Consider the following 16876-nt stretch of genomic DNA (forward strand, 5'->3'; position numbering starts at 1 on the left):
TAATTTTACCTGCGACAACAAAAAGCCACCAAATACGGAAGTGGTTCATCATTCCCGCGGAGCAGAAAGTGTTTGACGCGACATAAAGTTGAAAGCAGGAAACCCAGCGTCCGAACTGGAACTATATCTACATCCAGTTTCAGATCCATATTAGAGGAAGATGGACAAATACAGGTTCCGACTCAGTGTACTGGCGCTCTATTTCCTGGTCTGGTCTGGCGTTGCTCTAGACTGTGACTGGGACCAGAGCATTGATCCGAATCAGGGTCTGGACCTGGCGTCTCTCGGCGTCAAAGTGCTCCAACTTGGCCGGCTGGCGGAGGTGAAGGACCCGGAGAGCTGCCGTGCGGCTTGCTGCAACGAACCGAACTGTGACCTGGCCCTGGTGGGTTACCCGCAGGACGGCGGGCCACAGTGCCTGCTGGTGAGCTGTGAGAGCCAGGGCCGGGACGTGTGCGTCCTCCAGCCCAGCTCCCAGTTCAAGGTTTACCGCAGGACGGTGAAGAGGGAAGCCCGCGGGGAGAGGCCGCACATTGTCCCGCTCCACGGCTCCTGGGAACCACGGACCAACGAGACCAACAACAGTAAGACCCGGACCCTACTCATTAACTGTTGTGTGAATCATTCAGTCTGTACGTTAACAGGTATGATTATTGATTATTGGCCTAGTCGGATCATCAGAGATAAGCCACACAATTTCTCATCAGACTTCATCCTTGTAGTGAGAGCCTGTGTGATCATTTAAATCACGTGGTTCATGTCAGAGGGCATCAGGACAGAGACTTAAGACTGGACTCTGCAGGGTACAGAAACTGAAGAGGGGAGGTGGGAGGAGGTGTGTGTGTGTCGGGGTGGGGGTGGGGGGTAATTGTAGTTAACTTCTGTCCAAGGCTTCTTGTAGCTTTCCTTCTGATATTGACATATTGTCTGAAGCATGTCTGGAGGAGTCATGTGACACGATATGATGTTTTCATTAAAGATGAACTGATGAATTATCTCATTATGTAGACAATGCTGAAGAGAAATAGGAACATGTTTTATTTCATCATCACTGCCTGGCTGGTTTTCAGGTTTCATATAAGTCAGGTCTGGATTCACCTCCTGAGGGGCCCCGGGGCCCCTGCTGGCCCCCACTGTACATGTCAGTGTCATTAATGATTGGTTTTCAGTTGACAGAACAAGAATCTGAATTTGATCTTTCAGCTCATTGGTTGTTTTCATCTATAAAAGCAAAATGCAAAAGACAAATGACCGGAACATGAATCATAAAATTAATCCTCGTTAGAGTCCTAATGAGAACCAGGTCCTTATGAGGAACAGGTCTTTAAGAGCAGCCTTCCAGGAGCTCCAAGGACATGGTCTGTCCTTTTCCTGGTTTGAGTTTAATGGCTTGTAGCTGCTGTGTCAGACCAATCGCTTTGAAAGCTTTTAATGTGAAACACCTGCAGGAAGTGCTGAGCTTCACTGCCAGAGGGAAGTGATGCTGCTGATTAATAATCAGCAACTGTTGACATGAAAGACAGTGTACTGTGTGAGCTGTGACCGTGCAGGTGACTGTTCTCTGAAAGTCAGAGTTGGTCACATGTCACTGTTCTAAACCATTTCCCACCTAGAACCCACTTGTCCAGGTAGATCCTGAGTCATGACAAAGGTATAAGGAAACGCACCTTTCTCAGGTATTTGCAGAAAAAATACAACCTTTGCTTTAGTTGTGCTTCAGGTCAGACTGGTCAGACTGGTTTCTACCTGTGAACATGACACTTGAGAGGAAAACAGCTGAGAACACCTGAACACTCTCACCACATGAGTTAACTGAACAAAACTAATTTTACTGTTTAATCATCCAGAGTAAAATGTAATAACGTGTTCAGTTTAATTTAGTTTGTTTATTCACACATACAAACTTCAAAATAAAGAAACACACACATTAAATGTAGCTGAAGGAAAAATACAGTTGGTCAAACAATAAACAAAACAAACAAAGGAAAACAAAGAAGGAATTTATTGAAAGAGATCGATGATTGTAGGAACCATATATGTTGTTTTGAATGACCAGACTTTAGTTGTTATTCGCTTTGTGTGCATTGGGCGTCACTGTGCTATTATATAGGGGGTTCAGGTATATAGTTAGGAAATGCACCTGTTGTCGTCAGGTGTTTGGCCCAGAAGGGCAAACAGTTTTTGACCACTGTTGTGCTAGGGCTGCCTGATTATGGCAAAAATCATAATGACGATTATTATGATCAATATTGAGATCACGATTATTCAATACGATTTCTCATGACTTTGATTTCAAAACAAAAAGCGATGTAGTATTTCCTGTTATACACAATATAAGTTAAATATATCTGAGCCCTGTCCATTTCAAATTGAATTTAAGAACACATCCACAACCATCAGCTGGATAATGGTCAGTTTTCATCATTAACCCATGTTCGTATAATGTAGTTAACGAGGCAGAGGGAGCTGTGTTTTTGTGATGGTCACATGAGCCGGGATTGCAAGAAGTGCTTTACATGCAAAACTTGTGGTCAATCTCATCCCACCATGCTTCATATTGTTGGGTCTGAGCTCTACCTCATGAGCTGGACACCAAATATGTTGGATTTTGGTTGTTTATCAATTCATTGGCTATCATAAATTAAGAAAATATTAATATTAAAAATATTAATATTAAATAAAAACTTTAAAATGAATTAAAGTTTATGGGGCACCAGCCTAAACTAATAGGCAAAATAGCCAATATGGTTTTAGTCTCAATTTATTACCATTAATCTGGAACTCTGATTAACCATTAGCTTACTAACTATAACCAAATTACCAAATCAACAGTAAGTTACAGTTGAAGGATTGGAATTCTACCAAGTAGAGGTTGGCAATATTCAAGCTTGTGCAACATTAAACACACCAGTAGTTACTTAAAGACATTTATTTACAATGGAGCAGAGTAAAACACAATGTCTAATCTAGTGTGTGTGTGTGTGTGTGTGTGTGTGTGTGTGTGTGTGTGTGTGTGTGTGTGTGTGTGTTTGTGTGTGTGTGTGTGTGTGTGTGTGTGTGTGTGTGTGTGGACACAGACAAAGGCAAGATGGCCGATTCAAAGTGGTCACTGTGACCACATGACCTGAACAAAGGAGACTACACAAGATGGCGGTAAACAAAGAAACTACTCAAAATGGCCGCTGAGACCACCTACTGTGTGTGGGACGGAAGGTGTGAGTTTCTTTGTTAGCCTAGCTCATGTAATCTAAAGGTACCAGGTTAGAGGGGGAAGGTTAGCTTCATGCAGGTTGTAGAACTGAGACGTACTGCTATGTGTGTGAACATACGAGTACCTGATTAACTATATGACTGACCACAACCTAAGCAAACATTACAACAACAACACATCAATCAACAAGTACATTAACTAAGTTAAGACTTCTGCTGCTTAGCTATGCTGTGCTGTGCTGGGAAAGGTTAGGCCCAGTCAGTTAACGTTACCCAGTCCTTGGAACAAGCAAAGAGGTCCTTTCCAGTGTTGTTGTAAAGTCCAGTGAGTTGGGAGGTTTCCTGGTGGAGTAAAGTCCTGTCTGGCTGTGTTGCTTGCTGTTATCTCCTTTGTTCTCCCCACAGAGTTAGCTGTTCCATGCTAACTCTGCTACGACTCCTGTTACTTGGAAAATCAGCTACCCTTGTGTCGTAGCGGCTGATTCTGAAGAGGATTTGGTTCACTCACAGTTAATCCGAAGCAGGTCGCTGCTGTTGAGGGGAACAGTGTTGCAGGCTGCTGTTAGCGGGCCGACGAGAGAGAGCTAGTTTCTCAGGTAGCAGAGCTGACCTGGGCTGGGGCCTTGTTGCACTTTGAAGAACCGAGAGGAGAGAGCTGGAGCTGCTCTCCAGAGCAAGCCAAGAAGGGAAGAGAGAGAAGAGGTCCAGAGGACTGGTTTTGTTTGGTGACACTCTTGGGGGTCACATGTCACACGCTGACCATGGCTGGCCAGTAAGGTCCATGGGGGGGGGGGTAGTCCCCAGGTGTGAACAGTGAGGAACTGTGGAGTGTGAGTTCCTTTGTCCACTGGAGCAAAGAAACATTTGGTCTCTCTTGGATGATGAGTCCCAACAATATCATAAGGCAAACAGCTCTGGAACAGCTGGAACCATTGGAGGAATCAGTATTTTGGTCCTTAATAATGAGGACAGGTGCTTTCACACGTTTGTGGCAAAGAGAATCTCGACCATCAGAGTAACATCTGAACCCTCTCAGTGGAGACATGTCAGTTACAAAGACAATCAAGATGATGATTCATTGAGGGGAATGAAGATCTCTGACTTTTTGAAGAACAACAGGTGGCTTGAAGGTCCTGCATTTCTTTGGAAGCATGATGAGGATTGGCCTACAACTGTGTTGGAATTCTCAGTGGACTTTAATGACCAAGAGGCCAGAAAGGAGGCAACAGTAAATGCCATTAGTGTGTCCGACGTGTCTAGTCCTACTGACCAGCTCATTACCTACTTTTCCGACTGGAGGAGGCTTAAGACAGCAGTTGCCTGGTTTCTCAGGATAAAGTTTATGTTGTTGGACCAGAGTCGCCTGAGAAAACAGTTGGAGGCTTCTGTGGATAGCCATCCAAAGTAAACCAGTCACAACAGTTGGAGGCAGGCTGACAAAGGGTCACAGTGGCTTCCAGTACTTCAGCGCTAGATGATTTACTGGGAGCAGAGGTTACCATCATTTGCTATTGTTAGTCACAGAAACGCAGTAAAGAAAATTCTGCATTGTCATCCAAGGCAGCAACAGTGAGTCTCAGAGTCCCATATATTGACTGGACCCAACTTTGGAGGATGGACTCTTGAGAGTTGGAGGAAGATTGAGCAGAGGAGCAATGCCTGAGGAAGCTGAGCATCCTCTCATTCTCTCCAAGGTGCAGAAAGTTTCTATGCTTATTCTCAAGCATGTACACCAAAATCTGGGCCATGGTGGACAGACTCTCATACTATCCAAAGTGAGGAAGAGGTTTTGAATCACCAACGCTAATTCAGTTGTCAGGAAGATCATCGCTGAATGCAGCTTTTGTAGACACTATAATGGAAGAACAGTGGAACAAAAAATGGCTGATCTTCCAAAGGTGAGAATCCTTCCTGATCTCCTACCATTGCCAACAGCGGAGTAGATTACGTTGTATCAGTTGAAGTGAGGAGAGGTAGAACAACATGTAAGCAATACAGAATTTTCAGAAGTTTCATTGGCCACAGACATATGCATTAATGCTCTGCTGCGTTTTATATGCAGGAGAGAACAAGTGGCATACCTAACATTAGATAATGGTACCAATTTAATCGGGGCGGAAAGGGAACTGAAGGAGGCTCTTGCTTCTTTGAATCATGATAGGATTCAAGGAGTTGACGTCAGATGACATCAATGATCTGGACCCTCTCACGTCTAAACATCCTCTTCTCTTAAAGGGTAAACCAGCTCTGCCACCTGGAGTGTTCGAGCCTCATGGCCAGTATGTGAGAAGGAGAAGCAGACAAGTGCAGTATATCGCAGATGTTTTGTGGAAGAGATGGTTACAGGAGGACTTGCCCTTGCTTCAAGAGAGGCAAAGATGGAACCAGAAAAAGGAATTTGATAGCTGGAGACACTGTGGTGATCATGGATTCTTCAGCTCCTATTGGTTCTTGGCTACTTGGCATGATTCTGGAGGTTTTCCCAGATAAACACAGGTTTGTGAGTTCAGATTACAGACTAAAGCCAACATCATTGAAAGGCCGATGACAAAACTTTGAATTTTGTCTTTACTGTACTTGGCTGTAATTTGGTGTATCAACATTATTTGGCTCCTTTTTTGTTTATTTTGCTGTTATGTCAGCCTGCCATTAACAATTAGGAGCCTGTGTGTGGGAACCAAATATGTTGTTTTGAGACTTTTTTTTTTAACTTTTTTATCAGAATTTAGTTAATAGAGATTAAACGGTTGCCGGTTTCACGCTATATCATGGTAGATGTGCCAGGCGGTTAGTATTACCATTTAAATTTTAATTATCAGTATAACCGTGGCCGACAACTGTGGTTAATTTAACTCACATCGGTTCTGTATGGCATCAACCAGCAACAGTCTCCCAGACTCATGTGTGGCGAGCAATGTTGGTTTGTTATGTCTCAGTCAAAACATGGCATACGGCAGTGACAGCACTGCTGTGATGATTTTTCAGCTTCTAAAAACTTTTTACACCAAGGTTAGGTATAAGCGGGTCCTTTTACACTGTCAGACAAGTTTACCTTCCTGTTCAGAGCGATGTCACATGACCAGAGCGCGCGCACACAGACGCAGTAGAGATATTGAGCTGTAGTTGCTGAGCCTCTGTGTGAGACACTTCGGTTGGTGATTGTGTGTTTTTAAAAAGGGCTGCAGTGAAGGTTGGAAATTGTGGGATTTAAAAGAGCTTGTCTGACTTTTTTTGAGGAAAATTTTCAAGGATGGCAGTTAGAGTTTGCAGTTAGCTCCGGTTAGCGAGTGGAGCTGTGCCTAAAGACAGCTAGACATCGCTGCAGATGTAATACATTTTTACAATCCTCTACACTGAAGTTGCAACACCATCACACCGAGCGAGCGAGTGAGAGAGGGAGAGAGAGAGAGAAGCTAGTGTTAACTGCTAAGCTAAAGTAGCTAGCACATCTGAATAGCATGTAAACAACAGCTGAGCTCTAAAAGGAGCAGAGAGCTCTGGGTGCTGGAGGTACAGCAGGTAGTTAGACACTGTGATGAAGAAAACAGCAACAACTGTGTTCAGACAGAGCAGCACTAAACTCTACCAGTAACAGAAACTGACGTCAGCATGTCACTACGTGAACGGCGTCACTACTATTAGTGAACAGACACCAGTAGAAGTAAATCACTGTGTAAACATGTTCTCAGATAAAAGAACAAAGTAAGTCAGTTAAAATGTTGGAGTAAATGTGTTACTGTGTCACATTTGAAAATGGGGATGGACGGGTAAAACATGTATAGGGTGATAATAATAATATTATATGATATAACTATAAAATTAAAGAACATCTTAAAGGTTACCTGATATATCAGTTCCCTGGTGAGAACAGCAACGAAATCAACCAATTAATTGTAGTTATGCACTTTGGAGCCTGTGTGTGCACCTGATAAATACTAATATACTCAGAAGGCAATTTATTATTAAAATAGTTTTAGACAGTTGTTGATTCACTTGATCTTTGTGGAGGATGTAGTGTATATTAAATTATACAGAGGTGTTTCTGTTATTTAGCCTACCTTCAGTGACAAAAATGGGGTGGTGGGGGTGAAGGGGGTGTGTGTGATATTGGAGAGCTACCATGATGGTTGAACAGTTCCTGTAGCTCAAAGTAAATTCAATTTCTGCTGCTGTATTTACTGTTGTACTGTCCAGTCTAAACTGTAATCTCTCTGTATGAGCACTCATTTGTAAACAGCTTTGTGTGTGTGTGTGTGTGTGTGTGTGTGTGTGTGTGTGTGGGGCTGTGTTTGTAAACATCACAGAGATCTGAATTCTGTAAAGTAAGGTAGACACTTTCTATGAAACAGGACAAATGTGTCTACTATTGAGGAAGCCATGATGTGTGAAGACTGAAATATGTGGCCGTGAGGACGAGTTAAACAGAATTCAGAGGAGTTCTAGAGCTTCTCCCACTCTACCGATGATGTCATCCACTCTAGCTCTGAACATTCTGTGCAATACACACCATTACAAACTCAAGAATTATCAGAAGAAAGCTTAACACTAAAACTCTGATGAATGACAAACTGTATAAGATATCAAAAAGTTGAATGATAGTTAAATAGCTCAAAGTCTTGTGTTCTGTTAGTCTCTGTGATAAGGTATACACTTTGTATGAAACGGAACAAATTTGTGTACAATTAAAGAAGATATTATCCATGAAGACTGAAGTATGTGGCCGTAAGGACAAGATACACACATTTTTTTTTCAGATATATTTTAGAGCTTCTCCCACTCTAGCGATGATGTCATCCGCTCTAGCTCTGAACATTCAGTGCAATACACACCCATTTAAACTCAAAAGAAATCAGAAAAAAAGCATAAAACTAAAACTGATGATTCAAAAACTGTTGAGGATATCAAAGAGATGAATACAAGCCTAATAACTGAAAGGTTGAATGCATCCGATAATCTCCAGAAAAAGCTGAACGTTTTGATAGTTGAACGGTTTCTGTAGGACAAAGTATGAAGGTGTAATTAGAGACCGCAAAAAGGCAGAAGTATAATAATAATAATAATAATAATAATAATGATAATAAAGATTTGAATAACAATGCTACAGCATTCACACTAATTAACCAGCACCACCAATCATCACAGTCCCTACACTCCTGGTTAATGTGTTTCCACGGCTTAGATCACACAGATTACTAAAATAACATCTTAAGTCATTGAGGAACTACATTAGGGTTACTGATGGTTGCATCCAAAAATATGCCATTACCCCAATGTCCACCAACAGTATACAGTAAAAAAGCACAATGCAACAAAATAAGAAAATAAACTATGAGGGCACACAAATAAAAATAAAAAAAATGCTTTCAATTGAATGCATTTTTTCAATTGTATCTGTAAAGATAAGAAATAAAGTGCCTATTATTTATAAAATAAAACAGATGCAAGTGAGTGGGCAAATTTAAATACCCTATATGCAACACAGACCTGGTCCAGGATCAGTTTCACCACTGCAGTCACTGGTCCAGGATCAGGTGGCGTTAACGCTCCTTCTGTTTCCGTCTCTTCTCAGTTCGCTGTCGTCTGCCGAAGAAAGTGGGCTCATGTCGGGCGGCGTTCCCAAAGTTTTACTATAATGTGATGAACCAGAGCTGTCGCAGCTTCGTCTACGGTGGCTGTGAGGCCAACGCAAACAACTTTGACTCTCAGGAGGAGTGTGAGGCCACGTGCAGCGGAGTAACAGGTAACAGTCGTCAGGTCTCACTGAACACAGCAGTTTGACCTGTGAAGGACTCATTCATTAAAGCTGCAACAATTAGTGAATTAATAAACTGGTCAATTGACAACAAATAAATCAGCAGCTGTTTAGATGTGGTATCAGTCCTACAACAGTTCCAACAGTCTGCATCCGTCAACACTTGACTGATAATGATGAAGAGAAAACTGAAGTTTAGACATTTTTGCAAAAATAAAAATATCACATTGACATAAGTATTCAGACAGTTTACTATGACACTTGGAGTTGAGCCCACGTTCCTACATTTCTCTGGATCATCTCTGAGATGTTTCTACACCTTGATTGGAGTCCACCTGTGGTAAAGTCAGCTGATTGGACACACACCTGTCTATATAAGGTCTCACAGCTGAAAATGCAGATCAGAGCAGAAACCATGAGGAGGAAGGAACTGCCTGCAGCTCAGAGTCTGTCAGTTGTTCTCACCTTAACACCAAAGCATCGACTTTGGTGGGACTCGAGATTTGAGATTCAATCACTCAGACCACAGTATGAGGTGGTCTGGGCCACATGTGGCCACATTCTTTAAGCAGTGTGAACATGAATGTGTCCTGGTCACACTGAAGGATCGCCTACTCTACTGACGTCCTCTGACACAGTCTGATAAGTCCCACAGTTTCAACATGGATAAAAGTTTATTTAATTATAAGACACATCCCTGCACATCACAACAATTCGCTTAACCCTTCTGTGCTCCACTCTCTCTCTCTTTCTCTCTCTCGTGCTCGCTCGCTCTCTTTCACTCATACACACACACACGCACACGCACACACACACACACACACACACACACACACAAGTAAATCAGGATTTTTTTCATTGAGGTTCTGTACAGGTGTGTTCAGGTGTAATTGTTTGTCTTCAGGATCAAACTGCACTGAACCGGTCTGGCCACAGCAACCTGACACCGCACACATTGAACACACACAGTCACACACTGAACATACACTGAACCACACACACCAAATACACACCAAATACACACTGAACCACAAACACGCACATTCAGTGTTTCATCCCAAAAGTTTCTGGAACAGACTGATCAGTTCAGACATTTTACTGTCATCACTTCCTGTTTGTGTTTCCTGATGCAGGATGGCGTGTGTGTGTGTGTTCAGTGTGTGTCTCTCTCTCTGTCTGTGTGTGTGTCAGTGTTGTGCAGTGACAGCTCTGTTGGTGTGTGTGTTTATGGATTCTTTCACAGGAATCTGAGAACAGCTAGGAGTAACACATACACACACACACACACACACACACACACACACACACACCACAAATGTGCTAAAAACTTTCCAGTTCAACATCTTTATTATTATTGATAGAAAAAAACAACAAGAGAGAAGATACTGCATTTATATAACCCTGTGTATATATGTGTGTGTGTGTGTGTGTGTGTGTGTGTGTGTGTGTGTGTGTGTGTGTGTGTGTGTGTGTGTTTAGGTTCAGTTCTCCCTGATGACTCGACTCCTGCTCCTCAAATGGCTCTCTCCTTCGATACAAGTAAGTTTTGTTTTTACTGTGAACCGCTGTAGTGGAACTGATGTGCTTCATTGTACTTCACTGTACTTCACTGTGCTTCCCTGTACTTCACTGTGCTTCCCTGTACTTCCCTGTACTTCACTGTACTTCACTGTACTTCCCTGTACTTCACTGTGCTTCCCTGTACTTCACTGTACTTCCCTGTACTTCACTGTGCTCCATTGTACTTCCTTGTACTTCCCTGTGCCTCACTGTACTTCACTGTACTTCACTGTACTTCACTGTGCTTCCCTGTACTTCACTGTACTTAACTGTACTTCACTGTACTTCACTGTGTTTTACTGCTTCACTACTGTTGTACAGCTGATAGTTGTCATAGTTTATCTGTATTATCAGTGTATAAGGATATGGTTTATATGCCGATTATACTGATCAATAAATCTTTTATTGATTATACAGATCAATACACCAGTCATTGATTACACAGGTCAATAAACCAATTATTAAATCTCTATATTCTGATGCCTTAAAGTTATTGTAGCTTTACTTCACCTCATCACTTCCTGTGTCTTGTCCTTCCTGGTCCAGATAAGTCTGAAGACGCTGAAGGTCCAGTTGAGTCTGAACCTGCGGCTACAGAGTCTGTTCCCCCTCAGGAGACAGGTAACATCACACCTGGACACACCTTCACAAACAACGTTACTGCATCAGACACACATTTTTTAGGGATTATGATAATAATACTTTTCTCTAGTGCTGACCGATTAATCTCATTTTCATCATCATCGCGATATGAACATGTGCAATAAACACATTGCAAAAAACTGAAACGCGATGAATTACAAAAAATAATGGTATTTACCCACGTCATGCGGTCACATCGGGTTTCCAAGGTTTTCCAAGATTTAAACACGAAGAAAAGCTATATTTCCCACTTCTCCCATCCACCGCGGTTTATTTTACACGAGCGCAGAACGCTAACGTTAAGCTAATATGAACAAGGTAAAAGGAAAACTTTGTGTGTAGACTGCAGCTTCATTTACCACAAACTGTTGTTAACTTAAAACGACAGCCCAACGATACCTGCAGCAGAGGTAGGAAAACGGATGAGATGACCGATAGTGACCTTTGTCTGTGTTCTTCATTCAGCTTCACTCAGCAAAACTGTACATGCACACCTCAATATTTTTTTATTGATCGCAAGTCACATTGTAATCACAATATTGAACAGTGCCATCCGCAAATCCAAAAATGTCCTCATTGTACAGGCTGCTCTTCTCTTTTAGTGTTTATTTGTGACACACTGATACTAATGAATATTATATATCACTAAACTCACTACTAGCTTCTTTTCCTTCAGCTCTGGTGACCTGCAGAAATAAATCCATCATCAGTTTAATGACAGAACTTCCAGATGAGTTTGTCTCAGTTTGTACCTGAGCTTTTATATTACACAGAGCCCAGGTGTCTGAAGACTAGACAAGGGGACAGGAGAGGAGAGACGAGGACAGAACAGAGGCTGAATGATAAAAAGGAAGTCAGTATAAATAACAGCTCAGGAGGGGGCCAGTTCGGTTCAAAGAGGGAAAGAATGATGGGGAGAAAAGAGTATGAGAACGAGGTCACATGATGAATGTGGTCACACTGACATTTTACTCTCTCCTACAGGAATGTCTGCTGGTGAATACGATGGTATGTTTCAGCTTTTCTTTTTTTTTAAATGATGAGCATACAAACATACCCCCCCCCCCACACACACACACACACACAGACACACACACACATCCACCCACATACAAAGTAAGTAGACAAATAAATACAGCAAGTAAACAAGTACAATATATTTTAAAATATAAAAAAATAAATAATTGAAAGGACAAGAAAAAGAAATAGGGAATTAAGTTCAAGAGAGACTATCCTAGTTCTCAGGGTCCATCAGAGCAGGACATTTGATATTCAGACACTGTTATCCTATAATCATTTGCACTCAAGCTTTAGCTCCCCTGCTACATATCTCAGAAAAGGTCTCCAGATATTACAGGATTTACCTGGTGAGCCTCATTTTTTAGCCTCATATAAGATATTCTTGATCCACTGTATGATTTGGAGGAATTACAATTCAGTACAATTAGACGACAGGCAAGCAGCATACAGAGTCAAGAAGCCAAGACGTCACGGGCTCGTTCGAAGAGTAGACATTAGAGGGTCCTCCAAAGAGACCTATAATAGAACAGCAGTCTATAGTGAATTGAAGGACCTCTGAAAGTGTATTAAACACAGAAGTACAGTAAATTGCTAGCTTGGAGCAGTTCCAAAAAGTATGAAGACATGAAGATGGGGTCATTTCACAAGGGTTGAATGCTGGATCTATATTTCAGCTTTGACTTGTTTGTCCATCGTTCCTCCTTCAGTTTTCAGTAACAGAAACGGATTCACAACTAAACCTTGATTTTCATCATCAAACCCGATGACCTGCCTGTACCTGTGTTTATAGTGACCATGTGCAGATGTGCAGTGAGATTGTCTTGTTTCCTTTTAACTGGATGATGTTTCATCACATTCACAAACTGTAGAAAATGTGTTGATATATTTTAACCAGTGGTCTGAGAAAGATTCCAGATGTTTTACCAGCAGCTGTATGAAAACATAACAAGGAGGTGAGTAGAAGATACTGTCAGGACAAACGTAACATACCTGTCTGCGTCCTCTTGTCCAATCAGAGCACTGCAAGGTGGAGCCTCAGGCAGGTCCCTGCAGGGCAGCGTTTCAGCACTGGTACTACAATAGTCGGACAGGTAACTGTGAGCCATTCATCTACGGAGGCTGCAGAGGAAACAAGAACAACTACATCAGCAAGGAGAACTGCATGGCTACATGTACAGGTAACTAACACCTGTCTGTACCTGTCTATACCTGTACAGGTAACTAACACACCTGTCTATACCTGTACAGGTAAATAACACACCTGTCTGTACCTGTACAGGTGAGCCACATAACACCTGTCTGTACCTGTCTATACCTGTATAGATGAGGCACATACACCTGTCTGTACCTGTCTGTACCTGTATAGATGAGGCACACACACCTGTCTATACCTGTACAGGTGAGGCAGACACCTAGCTGTACCAGTCTACACCTGTACAGGTAACTAACACACCTGTCTATACTTGTACAGGTAAGGCACATACACCTGTCTGTAACTGTACAGAGTCAAGAGTTTAGTACTAATTAGAGATGTTGACTCTCTTCTCTCAGTGTCGGTCCTGCCATCTTCTAAGAAGTCATCAGCTGATGATGTTGAATACAAAGGTGAGAAACTGTTCAATACATTAACATCTGAAGTTCTGACTAGAAGTATATGAATGCATCAGATGGGACAAACTCCAGTTAATAACTAATTAATAATGTCTGTCTCTGTGTCTCTGTATCAATGTGTCTTTGTATCAATGCGTCTCTGTATCTCTGTCTCAGATAAGTGTATGGCGACCCCTGACCCCGGTCCCTGCCGTGCCGCCTTTCCAAAGTTCTTTTACGACCACAACACAGGCACTTGTCAGTCATTCATGTATGGTGGTTGCCGTGGAAATCAGAACAGTTACGGCACTGTGGAGGAGTGTATGAGCCGCTGTAGCAGAGACGGTGAAGAAGAAACTTTCCTAATTTGATTTCCAGTAGCATGTTGACTCTGATGTAACATCTGTGCTGATGTTGTTCTTCTCTTTCAGGCTCCTTGGACAGTCGTGGTAAAACTCGTAACTCAGCTCCAGGTGGGTTTCAGATGAACTGATGTTATCATTTTACACACAATTGTATCATACAGATGCAGGACTTGCACACGCATGTTTATAGGCTACTAGCTTTCACTTGGGTTTACCTACACATGCTCTCTAGTTTACAGAAGGCATTTATAGCTCACAGCCACCATTTCACCACATATTAACACATCAGTTAGAGGGGCACTGTTTACCTAAATGAGAACAGGGAAGAGAAGGAATGGCAACTACAGCACAAAATATTTACAGTCAGAGCATTTTTATTAAAATGTCAACTAAAATCTATAAAACAGGGGAAGCCTGGCTTCCCTCAGCCTCCCGGAGAAAAGCCCCTGTGTGAAGTTTTTCTTTCCTGCTGATCTGTGAGCAATAGTCAGATTACTCTGACATTATTTGTCATTCTATCATCATTAAAATCTGACCTCAGATCAGATTGGGTTAGGATTAGTCTAAAGTACTTGTACAGGATTCCAGTCAGTGTGTATTTGCACCTTTTAATGTTAATGTTAAAACTTATGAACAGTGTTGAGGCGGTTACCTCAGGTAACCCAGGTAACTGCTGATAGCGTTTCCTTACTATAAAACAAAAGACCTATCTTTCACATTATTTTACAATTACAGTCATTCACTGATTAATTCTCAGGTCAGATTATATGAAGAAAACAGTGTCCCTGACTTGACTCAGACTGATTCTGGTTCATTTTGTTTCAGACAGGCTTTTCACAATAAGTGCCTTCTGTATGAAACAGCCATCTGATCTTCATCTTTTCTCCCCCAGCCCTTTTCCTCCTCATCACCCTTGCGGCCATCTCAGTTCTGCTCCTGGTGACGCTCGTCTTCATCTCGCTGAGACGTCACCGTCTGTCCCGCCGTCCGTCTTCCGTCAGGTAAGGTTAACCTGTTGGTGTGTAACACCTGCCTCAGACCTGATACCTGCTGGTAAAGCATATCAGTAATAAACGACATGAAACATCTGGCAGGACTGTGTGGCCTCCACTCTCTCTGTGTGGGTCTATTCAGCTGTACTGAGACATCAACACTGATATTTTCTATAAAGTGTTTCTTGTATTTGTTTCTTCAGTGATAAGGAGGAGCTCCTTCCAGATCCAGACGAGCAGTCTTCTGTGGAGTCTCTGACTGTCCCAGAGAGTCCCAGACCTGACAAGGCCTGAGGAGAGACCATGGAATTACCTGGGCGGGCAGAGAGTCTGGAGACAGCTATATATATATGCCTAAATGTCACAGTAAATTGAATGTCTTTGGATAAACCAATAACATGAAGGTGTAACTCTAATTATCATGATTGTAGTTTGACATTTTATTATATTTTATGAATGAAACAATTAAATATTTTATCAAACTGCCTCTTAATAAAATCCTAAATGTGTAAAGAAACTAAGTTTCAAGAAACACTGGAGCCGAAGTTTCCCATACTGCACCTGGAGAGTGCCAGATGTGACAGGAAGTGTTTTTACTTTTATTTTATTCAGCCTATGGGATGAAATATGAAACAAACAGGACAAACCTTTTTGGATTTGATCTGAAAGGTGGAGTTAAAACTTTTTTAACAGCTGATACGTGTAAAGAATGTCAGAGAAAGAAAGTGACTGTTGTATTTCTGTTTTATAGACCTAAGGAATGATTAAATGTTCACATAATGAAGCTGTTTTTAAAATGTCTATCCAGTTTGACTTTTATTGTAATGTGATTCATTAATAATACAATGTGTAATGCTGGTTTTAGATTTGGGCTGTGATTTGTACCCAAGTCTGAGGTTAAACTGTCTCACCTGTTGACTGTACTCACATTTATCAAATAAAACTCTTCTATCTCTAATGGTTTTAACCTGCATCAGTTATATAGCAGCTGAGACAGTCAGTCTCAGGTGTTTGTACCTGCAGCTCAGCCTGAGCCTCAGTTACATTAACAGTCTCTGATTGGATGGTCAGTGCGTTACCACTCATCAGCTACTCTATCATAGACCAGTTATCATGTTAATACTCGAATCCTAAATAATCTCAGACTGTACTTAAATAATTATTTTATTACTGATACTGTGATATCTTCAGATATCAATTATCAGAAGCAGAGACTCGTGTTCAGTTGAACTGGTTTTATTGCCTAAAACTTTGCAGAAACATTACATGCTGGCCAACGTGGGGAAAAACTTCTCATCACTCGTTACTATCTACGATGCCAATCGTACTGGTGCCCCCTATTGGTCCTGAACTACCATAACGTACAGTCACTCCGTAAAAGACAACACCAGGTTTAATAAAACGTCTATTGATAATTTAATTGTTTACTTAAACGACTTGTGAGACTGTAAAAGCAAATTGAATAACCAGGAATTTCTGCAAATGTTTTTGATCGCTATTCCAAAATGCCTTGGCTTTGATGAGTACAGGTTCCTCCATCGTGTCTGGATGCGAGCATTAAACAGGGTTGTTCCATGTAAAGTTAATATATATTACTATAAATATAAAGTTTTTTTTTTTACTCAGCAGAGTCATTAATTAACTGGCTGATGAAACGAATAAAAAATACTTTTAAAAACACACGAGTCTTCGTGTTTAAGCGGTAAAACATCGGAATATAAATACCTGTAAAAATCTGGAATCTC

General features: G+C 41.6%; 1 protein-coding gene across 2 annotated transcripts; it reads left to right on the top strand.

Annotated features, from left to right (window-relative positions):
• Nucleotides 1–16089, top strand: spint2 (serine peptidase inhibitor, Kunitz type, 2). 2 transcript variants are annotated; one of them, XM_056373645.1, is made up of 11 exons: nucleotides 2–584; nucleotides 8780–8950; nucleotides 10442–10501; nucleotides 11069–11143; nucleotides 12149–12172; nucleotides 13201–13362; nucleotides 13736–13789; nucleotides 13952–14119; nucleotides 14206–14247; nucleotides 15032–15140; nucleotides 15335–16089. In XM_056373645.1, the coding sequence occupies exons 1-11, from the start codon at nucleotides 161–163 to the stop codon at nucleotides 15423–15425; spliced, it is 1380 nt and encodes a 459-aa protein (XP_056229620.1). In that variant the 5' UTR covers nucleotides 2–160; the 3' UTR covers nucleotides 15426–16089. The 2 variants fall into 2 exon arrangements, with proteins under 2 accessions (XP_056229621.1, XP_056229620.1); XM_056373646.1 differs by lacking the exon at nucleotides 8780–8950 and having other exon boundaries at nucleotides 1–584.
• The last annotated feature ends 787 nt before the right edge of the window (nucleotides 16090–16876 follow it).

The sequence above is a fragment of the Seriola aureovittata genome, chromosome 4, assembly GCF_021018895.1.
Source record: "Seriola aureovittata isolate HTS-2021-v1 ecotype China chromosome 4, ASM2101889v1, whole genome shotgun sequence".
Classification (NCBI taxonomy): Eukaryota; Metazoa; Chordata; class Actinopteri; order Carangiformes; family Carangidae; genus Seriola; species Seriola aureovittata.

Excerpts from the sequence above, each read along its gene's own strand:
- spint2 (XM_056373645.1), top strand. The coding sequence starts at position 161 with ATGGACAAATACAGGTTCCGACTCAGTGTACTGGCGCTCTATTTCCTG. Across the intron at positions 585-8,779 it reads GACCAACGAGACCAACAACA|TTCGCTGTCGTCTGCCGAAG; the intron begins GTAAGACCCGGA and ends GTCTCTTCTCAG. Across the intron at positions 8,951-10,441 it reads CACGTGCAGCGGAGTAACAG|GTTCAGTTCTCCCTGATGAC; the intron begins GTAACAGTCGTC and ends GTGTGTGTTTAG.